General features: G+C 47.0%; 1 protein-coding gene across 4 annotated transcripts in view; it reads left to right on the top strand.

Annotated features, from left to right (window-relative positions):
• Positions 1–13,314, top strand: part of LOC137650100 (signal peptide peptidase-like 2B) — a 407,178-nt gene that overhangs the window by 84,073 nt on the left and 309,791 nt on the right. For all 4 annotated transcript variants that reach the window (XM_068383206.1, XM_068383205.1, XM_068383207.1 and 1 more), the window contains exons 8-9: positions 2,649–2,804; positions 12,735–12,849. In XM_068383206.1, the coding sequence (XP_068239307.1) occupies positions 2,649–2,804; positions 12,735–12,849 (271 nt within the window). The remainder of the gene's footprint in view (positions 1–2,648; positions 2,805–12,734; positions 12,850–13,314) is intronic.

Below are 13,314 nucleotides of genomic sequence, written 5' to 3'. Positions count from 1 at the left end.
GACCATCACCGACAGCGAGGGCATCCTGGCCAGGTGGAGGTCTCACTTTGAGAACCTCCTCAATGACCAAGCAGACACCCCAGACGATCTCCTGCGAATGACCCCGCAGCATCCCATCCGTCACTGGATGGCACTACCACCCTCCATCCATGACTTCAACAAGGCCCTGCAGCGCATGAAGCCCGGCAAAGCCCCAGGGCCAGACAACATCCCGTTGGAGCTCCTCACTCACGGTGGCCCCGGCTTGAGGAACCGTTTGATGCTCCTTATACTGAAAATATGGGAGACCAAGACCCCCCCCCCAGTGACTTCTGCGATGCAAACATCGTTACCATCTTCAAGAAGGGAGACAGGGAGAACTGTAACAACTACCGGGGAATATCACTACTAAGCATCGCGAGTAAGATTTTCGCTCGGATTCTCCTTGACCGCCTCCTTATTCTCGCAGAAGACGTCCTGCCAGAGTCCCAGTGCGGCTTACGACCTTCCCGCGGGACCATAGACATGATCTTCTGTGCGCGACAACTACAAGAGAAGAGCCTCGAACAACAACAGCCCATAATGTTCATCTTCTGGGATTTGAAAAAGGCCTTCGACAAAGTACCTCGACCTGCCATGTGGGCTGTCCTCAAAAGATATGGCTGCCCACCCGATTTTGTCAAGCTGGTGCGTGCCCTCCATGACGGAATGGTTGGGAGAGTCTGCCACCAGAACTCTCTTTCAGACCCATTCCCCATCAACGGCGGCCTGAAGCAGGGCTGTGTTCTGGCCCCAAAGTGTTTCTCGCTATACACCGCAGCAATGCTCGACGAGATTCCCCCAGACACATCCTCAGTCGACTACGTTTCCGCATGGATGGAGGCGCTTTCAACCTCGCTAGACTCCGCGCCAGAACCAAGACCACCTTGTGTGCAGTGCGAGAACTGCAGTATGCTGACGACAATGCCACCCCAGGTCAGACGGCAGAGGACCTGCAGTTGTTAGCTGATGCATACAACTCTGCCTACGAACGTTTTGGGATGCAAGTCAACTCAGACAAAACCAAGACCCTCGTCCAACATCCACCAGGAATGATGCTCCCCAACTTCAATACCACAGTGAATGACCAACCGTTAGAACAGGTGGACCAGTTCTCCTACCTAGGGAGCATCCTAACATCAGATCCCACAAGCAAAAAGGACGTGGAGAACAAGATCAGGGCAGCCCACTCCGCCTTTGGCCGACTCAACTGCCGCATATTTAACAACCACGCACTGACAATGACCACCAAAATAATGGTGTTCAGGGCAGTAGTCCTCTCCACGCTCCTGTATGCATGTGAAACATGGACACTATATAGAAACGATATTAAAATCCTAGAACGCTTCCAACAAATGAAACTGAGGCAGATCTTGAAAATCCCCTGGGAGAGCCACACCACCAACATTGAAGTCTTAGAACGTGCCTCGCTGACCAGCGTGGAGGCCACCATCATCCACCACCGCCTCCGCTGGATAGGACACGTGCATAGGATGGATCCATCTAGGCTCCCAAAGAAAATATTCTACGGAGAACTAACCCAGGGCACCAGACCACGAGGAGCCCCGAAAATGCGCTATAAAGATCAACTAAAGCGCACCCTGGCTCTAACTGACATCGATCCTTCCTCATGGGAAGAAACAGCCAGGGACAGGAAAACCTGGAGGAGTACAGTACACCATGGCACCGTGGACTTCGAGGAGAGGAGGTGACAAAATGAGGAGGCTAGGAGGACAAGAAGGAGAGAGCGATTAGAACAGCCCCGCCCACCACCTACCCTCCCTTGTGAACACTGTCCGCGACTCTTTCACCACAGACTAGGACTTAACAGCCACATCAGGCATAAGCACCCACCCCACAGATAGGAGGCTGATGGCTAACGACAGAACCCAATACTCGGACCCGAGTGGGCGCCGACGACGACGATCACACCATTCTTCATTAATTGTCTGTTATTCGTCTCCTAAAGTTTCTAAGACTGCAAATCGATTCCTACATTCAATTGCAAAATTTTCTCTGTGATCATCTTATAAAAGCTTAGTTGTGTCAAACCTCAGTATTCTATCTGCATTTCTGTTGGGTGCTTTCAGTTTTAATTTCAGTGTGGCAATGAGGAGCTGGTGATCACTACCAATATCTGCTTCTCTATAGCTTCTTATGTGTCTCAGAGTCATCCCTCTCTCATAGTCACAGCTTTAGAATTATACCATGTAATGACTGTACTAGGTATGCATACTCTGCTATTGAAATCAGTTAGCAGAATAAGATCACGGTCATAATACATGAGAGATTAAAGGTTACGTAAGAATTTGACTCGCCCAAAGTACATTGCGTTTTCAAACATTGTGATATTCTTAAGAAAGCTTTCAATCATCAATTTTTTTTACTTGATGTCTGTTTTTTATTACAGATAATTTTTAGTATTAAATTGCCCATATAAATCTTTCCTAAATGTGTTGAATTAATAATGTGATACATAAATAGATTGCTGTAATTATAAATGAGGATAATTGCAAGACTAAGTTATTTTCATGTTATTGTAAGGATATCCAAGGCTGTTATTATTAGGTAATTTAACCAGACAGTTTTATTAACCTTGTATTGACTAATTTTCTTTTTTCCTCCCTCAGAACGCCATACTTCAACATTTATATTGTAAGAGGCACACTAGAGTTCAGACAGATCTTGTTGCTGATTTTCTCCTTTAGCTTGCCCATTGCATGGGTTGTCATGAGGAAAGAACCATGGGCATGGATACTTCAGGACATATTAGGAATAACATTCAGGTAATGCATAAGATTTTACTTTGTCAGATATAATTCGATTTTCTGTATAAAATAGTACAGTATATTATATGGGAATACTGTATATTACTGTTCAAATCAAATGAAACTCATTTTATTTCTATGAACCCCACCTTTTGTTCATATTACTTCTACTCAAGTAGCTCATTTTATTGACACTGAGTCAGTCATCTTCTGTGATTGGTGTCATAGAAGGGGTACTTATCCAGTAGGATCTTATATCCAGCTAGTAGCTGACTTTCTACGTTTGCGTATAGAAGGTTCTCTTAGTTTCAGTGGTGAAAGACTATTGCTTAGCCTTGAGCCAGGTCTTTTGACAGAAGTGCTTAAACCTCTCTGCACTGTGAGAATTGGCTATGCTCATGAGGGGCTTCAAGCAATCCTGCCCTCCATGAGAACTCATACCTCCTGCCTGGAACATCACTAAAATATATAAGTCTTAAAAAAGGGCCATGCACAAACCTTTGTGGCAAGTGTCCAACAAGGCTCTGACACGTTTGTCAGTTTTATTGTTTGCTTGGGTTTCAGCAAAGATAGGTGAACTCCACAGAATCTCATGTATTGTTAGTCGTATTAAGGGATGGAGTAGCATCTTTACCTTTGTCCCCGAGTTTGTAGCCAAAACTAAGAATTCAGCCATTGACGACCCAAGTCTTGTGACCATCTCTTCACAGGGATGTGACTGATGATCAAGATAAATAGCTTTTTTGCCCTGTGTGGGCACTAACATTCTTCCTGAAGTGAACTCTGTTTTTCAGAAGGCAGCCTCAAAACCCGTTCATTAGCTCAGGCAGGTACAAGAAGAAAATTTCCAGAAACATCATGTACTTTTGGTTCGAAAAACTATAAGAAAAGAGCATCCTCCTCCATCAAAGGACCCGGAAAAATCTGCACAAATGCACACACATGAAGTCAGAGGGATTGATGCAACCAGTCTCCAAGAAGAACCAGTCAGTAGCACAAGTGTTTGAGGGAATAAGCCCACAAATGTTGCGAAACATTCTCACTTGGACCTGTGGTAGCTTCTCAGTTGGTTATGTAGCGTACGGGGTTACTTTATAGACATAAAGCTATTAGACTAATATAGCAACCACAATGTTAGTCAGAGAATGAGAGGTAAGAATGTCTGGCCCTTTTTCTTTCCCTCTTTCCCCTCCTTTGCAGTACTGTATAGCGATCGTGCTGTTATTCACTGTCCTTTATAGGATTTGATGCAAGTAAAATTCCATACCAAGCAACTATTCTGTATTGATAAATATGTAAATATTTCCCCCATCTTCCGTACTAAGCGGCCAGGGTGGACGGAAATGTAAACACATTAAATTACATTATAGATTTATCTATGGCCACATGCCTCAAGACAAAAACCTAACCTATCACCTATGAATCTTTTCTCAGATAGTTAGGAGGTGGATTGGAGTCAAAACTTGTCGCCCTTGCATCTCTTCAGGTCCGAATGTCATGACATCCCAGGATTTTAAACCAGCCAGCTTGTTTATAGGAATATCCTCCCACCTAAGGATAAGACTCCTATTACAGGATGATGGCTTATACAGTATTAGTGTAAGAACAAATCACAAATTTTTTTATGCAATTTGTATTTGTTCTGTAACTGGAATACAAACATACGCTATCTATTAGGAATTATTACTTTTAGCGAAGCTGAAAGGACCATCCATTAAAATTTTAGCTAGGGTTAACTATCCATTCCGCTAGTTACGGGGCAGTAGGGGATAGCTTGCTACCGCTCCCGCTCCCGCTCACACACCTGTGATTTGGCTCACTTTGCTTTTTGCTCAGGTGGTGAACAGTCGTTGCCGTTCTTCATCCTCGCCTATTTTGGACTGCCCTTTTATAGAGATATCTGTTGATGAGTACGAACCTCAAATCAGCATAAAGACCTTACTTCAACAACTTGTGAGGTATCTTTATGCTATTCAGCTTTGGAGTTCTCTTTTGCGAAAGGTTCTCCTTAACTTTATTGTGTGTTTTACAATTTTTGAAGGCCTGGCCTTTCGGGGTTCTGGCCTATTAACCCGACAGCATTCTCGTTTATAAAGAGTGTCGTCAGTTTGTCAGCAATACCGCTACTTGCTGCTTCGTCGTCTCCGACAGCATTTCCTTTTCTAAGGTCTAGTCCTTCGGGGTTCTGGCCTTTTAACCTGGCAGCATTCTTCCTTATAAAGAGAGTTGTCAGACTGTCGGCAATGCCGGTATTTACGGCTACATCGTCTCCGATGGCATTCCTTTTCCGGGCCGTTTTATGGTGATACGTCGCTATGTTATTGATGTGGCTTATACTGCCACACTCTTTTTGTTGCGACATGATATTTGATACGAATTATCGTCGTTTATTTTGCTGCCGCCATTACCAACACTGTCGTAACTGGTGGCAGTCCTCGCCCAGTCTTGGGTATGATTATTGTGCCCCTGATTTAGGAATAACCTTGGGAGTTGACGATGCCGTTACCTATCTGTGCCTCCAAGAACGGCATGGATCTTATGTTATGATGGCATATGATTTATGAGTATAAACCTCAAGTGTCAGCCTTGGGAGTTGACGATGCCGTTACCTATCTGTGCCGTTAAGGACGGCATGGATGTTATGTTATGACGGCATATGATTTATGAGTATAAACCTCAAGTGCCATAAAGACCTACTTCTACATACGAGTTATCTTTATGCTTGTGAGTTTTGGAATTCTCTTTTGCGAAAGATTCTCCTTAACTAGACTTTAGATTTAACTATTATATTTAGTTAATTATTTCCATCACTTTATTCAGATCCTTTGAGGACGTGGATTGGATTGTGCATCTTACAAGTGGGATTCTATTACGATCCCCCTTGTCAGATTTTGGTTTAAAGAATAGCCTTCTATTTATCTTTGATTGCTCCAATTATCGATGCGTCGATATATTTGTAAGGTAGGTGACTCCGTTACCTTCCTATTAGCCCTTTCTCTGCGGAAAGAGTAGGATATTGTTTTGAGGAGCATTCTTGTTCCCTCTTTTATCTGAATGATATTCAAATGATAAAAGGGGACAATTTCAGTTGGCTTTACTTCTAATCTAACGCCATTATAGGAGTCTGAATATTGTAGCCCCTTTTTCTCTTTCTGATTAGAAGTTGTAAATACACACATCTTGGGATTTAATTTCCCAATTTTTTTACTGAAATTGTCAATGATACTAACCCATTCCTTTCAGTGTGGTGATCTAAAGAGACTAAGATACTCATGGTCGTTTTTCCTCTTTACATGAGTAGACGTTCTAGATCCCCCAGGAGGAAGTTCAGGAGAAGTCTTTCGCCCGAGGAGGAATGGGTGCGAGTCTCCATTCCCCGTAGCCAACTCATGGGGGTAGCAGCAGTCGCGGGCACCTCGGGATGGCGTCCCAGGCCCCGCTCACCGGTTGGTTTTGTCGACGAAAGGAAGTATGACCGACAGAGGGACTCGTCTCATCAGGCACCAGGGACAGGCATAAGTCCGCAAAGGTTCCGACTCCACCCGACCAGCAGGGAGAGTCGCCCCTTCGGTCTGGCAGCCGCGTCACGGCCTCAAGATCTTTGATGAGTCGTCCGGAACGAGAGAAACACCTTTCCTTGACGGGCAAGCCGCAGATCCATGGTCCGCTGGAAGAAGAGATAGAACCAGGACGGAGGCCTCCATTCCAGCGGCGATGCCCGCCCTACTGCCTGAAGTGAGGGGACTGGACCACTCCAGGAGGATGCCTCCTCCTCGTGCAGCTCCCCCGTCGAAGGTCCTTCGTCACGAGAACTGGGACACCCAACAGAGAAGGTAGAGGACGGGGAAGAAGGTTCGCCAGCGGAGGTTTCCGCATACAGGAGGGTGATAGTCCTCATCCGACGGCACCATAGGCTGGACGAACTTGAGCCCTCTACTGACGAGGTCTGGCTCTCGAGCCTCAACAGGTTGGTGGATGCGCTTGTACAACAGAGGCCCTCGCTAGCCCTCCCTTTGGCAAGGGATGTGAAGCTGGGATTGGCGCACGTTAGCAAGGTCGTGGCCAACCATGCGGAAGCCCCCAAGAATCAGAGCACATCTAGACTTCTCCAGGGCCTGAAGACGCAGTCCCGGTTCTACCTCCCGGAAGGACACCGCGCGGGGCCCTGCGCAGTGTAACCAGCAGTCCCCATCTTGGGACAGGGTGCAGCAGAGGAGAGGGCTACCACGGCACCGGTTTGTTTCTCCCCCGCGGAGACTGCCATGATGGAGGACCTGTCCAGGAACTTGATCCACATGTAATCGTGGCTGGATTGGTGGGCCTCCACGCTGGTAGGGTTCCAGTCCTCGCATGACCTCGCAATCCCGGAAAATCAGGCCTTGCTGAAGGAGCTTATTAGCTCGGGAGGTAAGGCCCTGAAGTTCCTTTCCCATCAGTCTATAACATAAACTGCCAACTGGATACTGAGGAAAAGGGACACAGTGCTCAGCAGGCTTGTAAGGAGGCTCCCCAACAGGGAAGCGAGGTCCCTGAGGAGCCTTCCACTGTGGGACGAGTCAGTTTTCCCCCTCAAGGAAGTGGAAGAGACGGTGAAGAGGCTGAGGAAACTAAAGGATGTGGTGGAACCCAGGCTACCGCCAGCAAGAAGACCTACCCATAGAAGAGCTCCGTCTGACGTCCCTCTCTCTCCTCGCGCCTCACCTAACCAGCTCAGGAGAGATGCCCCTACTACATCCTGGCAGCAACCTTCGCAGCCCTCCCGTAGGGGAACGTCGGCTGCGCAGTCAGCATTCAGGCCCTCCTATTCAGCCGCCAGAAGAGGGCGTTCGGGCCGCGCCTCTCGAAGGACATATGGAGAGAGGCCCCCTACTCCTGCCGAAGCCTCAGGTGGGTGGATGCCTCAAACATTCTTGGCAAGCGTGGCGGGACCACGGATCGGACCCGTGGACCGTGACAGTCCTGAAAGAAGGGTACAGGTTGCCCCTCCTGGTGGGCCCCCCACCTCTGATACCAGATCTACAGGCGGAATGGTTGGCACCAAAGGACCCCTTGAGAAGGACGGCCCTACAAGAAGAGGTCTTCGCTATGCTGGCAAAAGGGGCAATGGAACCAGTCAAGAACCCAGGTCCAGGGTTTTACAGCAGACTCTTCCTGGTGAAGAAAGTGACAGGGGGCTGGAGACCGGTCATAGACCTCTCAGCCCTCAACAGGTTCGTGTACAAGACCGACTTCAAGATAGACATTCCGAAGTCGGTCCTAGCGGCTTGAGGGAAGGAGACTTCATGATATCCATAGACCTCAAGGACGCATACTTCCAGGTCCCTGTCCACTCCTCCAGCAGGAAGTACCTAAGGGTAAAATGGGGTACCCAAGCGTTACAGTTCAAGACCCTCTGCTTCGGTTTGTCCACAGCCCCTCAGGTCTTAACGAGGATCCTCACGACAGTCTCAGCCTGGGCGCATGAACAGGGCATCCGCCTGATTCGGTACCTGGACGACTGGTTGTTGCTTTCAGCCTCAAAGGAAGCACTGAGGGGGCAAGGCGCGAAGCTCCTGCAGTTCTGCAACGTCCTGGGTATCACCATCAACCTGGAGAAGTCCCAATTGATACCCTCCACCAGGATGACCTACCTCGGGATGGTCCTGGACTCCCGGTTGGCGAGAGCATTCCCTTCTGCGGAGAGACTGGACAACCTGAGCCAGATCCTACGGCCCTTCCTGTCGGGTCAGCCCAGGAGAGCCAAGGACTGGCAGAGACTGATAGGTCACCTCGTGTCATTGGAGAAGCTAGTCCCACAGGGGAGACTCAAACTCAGGGGAGTACAGTGGAACCTGAAGGAGGCCTGGAACCAGAGAGACTCCCCTCACAAGGTGGTCCCGATGTCCCCGGAAATGAAGGAGGTCCTCGTGTGGTGGCACGACACATCGAACACCCTCAAGGGGATGCCCTTCGCGGCCGATCCTCCGGAGATGCTCCTGTTCATGGACGCATTAAAGGAGGGTTGGGGTGCTCATCTCCTCGACAGCACAGCGAGAGGAAGATGGGGAGCCGAGGAGAAGAACCTGCACATCAACGTACTGGAAATGATGGCAGTGCAAAGGGCATGCCTAGAGTTCGTTCAGAAGCTCCGCGGAAATACCGTGGCACTGATGTGCGACATCGCCACGGTGGTGGCCTACAAAAAGAAGCAAGGAGAACTAAAATCGAGGGAGTTGTGCGGCCTCACATTGGAGTTCCTGGAATGAGCCGAAAGGGAGCTGATCAAGATCTCGGCCAGGTTCATTCCAGGGAAGAGGAACGTCCTGGCCGACGGCCTCAGCAGAATGGGTCAAGTGGTGGGGTCCGAGTGGTCTTTGCACCTAGAAGTGGCCAAGACTCTGATTCAGAAGTGGGGCTCGCCAGTGATAGACCTCTTTGCCACCAGGCTGAACGCACAGCTCCCCGTGTTTTGTTCTCCTGTGCCAGATCCAGGAGCAGCGTTTGAGGTCTCCTGTGCTAGATCCAGGAGCGGCATTCGAGGACGCCTTCCAGCATCCTTGGGACAACCTCGAGGTTTACGCCTTCCCTCTTTCGGAATGCTCAGACAAGTCCTCAACAGGGTGAGGAGAGCGGACAACCTGTGGATGACTTTGGTAGCGCCCTGGTGGCCGGAGAGAGAGTGGTTCGAGGATCTAAGGGAACTGGTGCGCCTTCCACCTTGCCACTTCCGGACAGGTCAGACCTTCTCCAGCATCCACTCTTTCAAAGGTTCCACGAAAACCCTCTATCGACCTAGGTTCCTCCAGGCACATCTCGATGCTCATCAAGAGCTTCGAGCAATCCAGCCATCCTCAAGCGGTTAGAGTGCTTCAGTGGGACGTGGCTAGGGTCCTGAAGATGTTGTCGGAACCTCCCTTCGAACCCCTAAAGGACATCTTAGACAAGGAGCCCACCCTCAAGACAGTTTTTCTGTTAGCACTAGCATCGGCAAAACGGGTAGGGGAGCTTCATGGACTTTCGAAGGGCTGGCGTGAAGCTACCTTCAAGTTCGTACCATCCTTCGTGGCCAAGACCCAGAACCCAGCAGTCTGGGACCCCAAGGTTGAAGCTTCTTGGTGCCGGCAATCCCACGTTCAGACAACCCGAAGGACTTGCGGCTGTGCCCTGTCAGAGCAGTACGGAAGTACTTGGAGAGGACAGCCAGGCTTAGGCCCGAAATCAAGAGTCTGTTCGTTTCGTCAGGATTAGTCAAGAAACCAGTCTCCAAAAACATGATCTCCTTCTGGCTACGGCAAGTGATCATGAGAGCCTACAGTAGTGCAGGGATTCCTATTCCGGGTAAGCCTAGACCCCACGACATCAGAGGTCTGAGAACTTCGTTGGCCTTTGAGAAGAACATGGCAGTCGGCCAAATCCTGTGGGCAGGTACTTGGGCCAATCAGTCAACCTTCACAGCTCACTACTTGAAGGAATGCTCGAGGAGGTCCTTGGATGGATTCTCTCTCGGTCCCGTCATTTCAGCGCTTCAAAAGATTTAAAGGTGTAGCCCCAGGGTAACCATGGGTAGTAAGTCCAAGAGACATAGGTTCCTTCCTTATCCCCCCTGTTCCCTTATTACTCTCCCTGAAATGACACTAAACCCTTTAACTACCAGGGCATACATCGTCAGTGAATGGATACGTCTCCGAGGATTTTTACAGAGGTGAGTTACTTAGACACTAAGATAGTTTTCTGGGTAGTTTTCCCTATTTCTTGTGTTTTCTCTTGAAAGGTCAGCAGAACCTAGCCTCCTATCTAGGCCCCCCTTTTCTCTCCTCATCACGGTCTCTGGGTCTTGTGGTACACTCCCACCTCCTAAGGTATAAGTCTCCTAAGAAAGTAGTTCGAGGTAAGTACTTCGTGTTGGAACAAATCACAAATTTTAAGTAATTTGTATTTTTCCTAACAGTACTTACCTCGAACTACTTTCTGGTTATGGCCCGCCCATCCTACTCCAAGTGCTTTACAGGACTTAATAGAAACCTTTCTGACAAAACTTACTGGAGAGCGAGACCTGAGCAAGCATGGTCTCTGACCCCGGGTCGTCTCTGGGCGCGTATCACTCCGCCAGAGATGCCCCGCATAGAAAACGGGAGTAGGATAAACTACACAAAATTCTGGTCGGATGGGAGGAGATCCCAGATACTCCTAAGAAAGTAGTTCGAGGTAAGTACTGTTAGGAAAAATACAAATTACTATAAATTTGTGATTTTCCCATTGCACTGACCCTCAGGGTCTTGCAACCCCGATTACTCAGAGCCTGCGGGCTCTCATTCCGAGCACTACGCTGAACGTTCTGGTCCTCGTAGCAGGGAGACTTCGGCTTCTCATCACGTAAACTCGTCTGGTTCACACAGCTCTGGTTACGCTGAGCCTATCGGCTCTCGTGATCCTCATCATGTTGAATCTTACTTTCATGACTGAGAGTTTTCTGACTCGTCACATTGAGTCCTTGGGCTCTCGTGACTGGCATTACGTTAAGCCTGTGGGCTTTCGTAGCTCCACTGGACCTCCTGTTCCTAGCTGCTCATACCCTTTGGGTACATGCAGCACGTTTCGTGAAAGTGTCCATCCTCCTCCAGGATTCAGTGACGTATTTCCTCAAGGATCTTGCCAGTACGATCTTCATGGGACGCACGACCTGGAGGGACACTCCACGGTAGCTCCAGGGTTTTGTCCTTTTGCTCCAGCTTGGTCACTCACTGCGTCGCGCGATGTGGCAGCATCTCGTGGCGGAGCAAAATCGTGTGACGTGGCAGAGTCACATGACAGAGAGAGAGTTCTCGCGATTTTCCTTCCTCGTGGAACCCGTCTCGCCTCACCCTGGTGGTCTCTTTGTCTCAGGACAAAATTCCCTCACCGTTTCTGGCTGCAGAAGGTTTCTCTCTCCAGGATAAATAAGGCACCCACCAGGAGAGATTACCACCAACCTCCCCAGTCTCAGGAGTGTCCACCAACCCAGGGAGAGCAGTCGGCCACTCGACAGCACCCAGACCCTCTCCCCCATGGGATGCCAAAGGATTTGTTCACAACTCCAAAATCCCTGGCCAGACTTCCCCCATCTCTGCCTGAGAGACATAAGGAAGAAGCATATCCTCGGAAGTTGTCGTACACTGCACGTGATTATAAACTTGTAGAAACCAAATTAGAATTATTAGGCAGTATTTACTATGTTAATCATCAGCTCGGGCATCCGCTTGTAGCAAGGGGTAGTGACTTTTTAGGTTAGGAGCTAGCTCACCTTAGTGTAACATTTATTAGCAAATTTTCGCTTATCGCAACTGTGTGTAACCTAACTATCGTGATAACCAAGGTCTGACTGTATTTCATTCTTAAACTCAAGGTTATTGAATATGATTTTGCATTGTTAATACAGTTATTTATTTCAAGTAAAATATAGTCCATTTTGTGAGAATATGAAAAACTTAGGGACTTGAGCTCTACATTAGACAGTAATTTGTTTTCATAAACTAATTAATCACGGGCAATGAAAGTTGACTGTGCTGTATACATTCTAACACTTATCAGATAAAGTATTCCAAGAAAATAAAATTCTGACTAGAGTTATTTAAACTATTTGACTTCTTACTGTTTATATGAAAAAGGTATTTTTACTCCAAATTTGTGGGGATATCCAGATAATTCACAAATATTGATCCATATTAGCGAAATTTACAAATATCGATCCATATTAGCAAAATTTTAGTGTACTGGACTCTGGTTAATGTAAACGAGGTCTATTGTAATAAAGAGGGGACTGGACAGAGTTGCTTTACTGCTTTCCTGTACATATGATCAATCATTATTGTATTTGGAAGATAGTTGGTCATTAGTTAAGGATGTAATGGTCTAAATGTTCTTTTAAAAGGAGTATTATTATGAGTATAAAGACTTTTATAGATATTGGTAATTTGTTTTTTCATTTTGCAGTATAAATGTCTTGAAGGTGATTCGTCTACCAAGTCTCAAAATTTGTACAATCCTTTTGTGTGGTCTTGTAGTTTATGACATCTTCTTCGTCTTTATCACACCACTTATTACATCAGTAAGTGTTATTTACTTTATTACTTTATTGATTATAAATGTACCGGGTAATTATGATAAGAAAATTATTCAAGTCTTCACATATTAACTACTGTTTAGTATTTTCTTTGAAAATATAGCTCAGACTAATCATTATGGCAGTGTCGTGGATGCTCTGATTATGTGAATATATTTTAACTATTTTTTTTTTAACTTTTTGTAATAGTACAGTTCTGTCTTGACAGGATGCAAGAAAACATTTTTCCTTAATTCATCTTGAAAATTAATTTCCTCAGGAATTTTAATGGTAAACTTTTTAGTTTTCTCATTACCGTATACTATATGTATTGTCATTTGACGTCACTTGAATCTTATTAGACATCAAAGAATTTTTACTCCCCTATAGCCCCATATTATGTATTTTACATTCAGTGATTCCTAATAATTTTCTCTTTTATTGCTTACACATGAAAGTTATGCAAAATAT

This window comes from Palaemon carinicauda, chromosome 11 (genome assembly GCF_036898095.1).
Source record: "Palaemon carinicauda isolate YSFRI2023 chromosome 11, ASM3689809v2, whole genome shotgun sequence".
In the NCBI taxonomy this organism is placed as follows: domain Eukaryota; kingdom Metazoa; phylum Arthropoda; class Malacostraca; order Decapoda; family Palaemonidae; genus Palaemon; species Palaemon carinicauda.
This window is presented reverse-complemented; position numbering and strand designations above follow the sequence as displayed.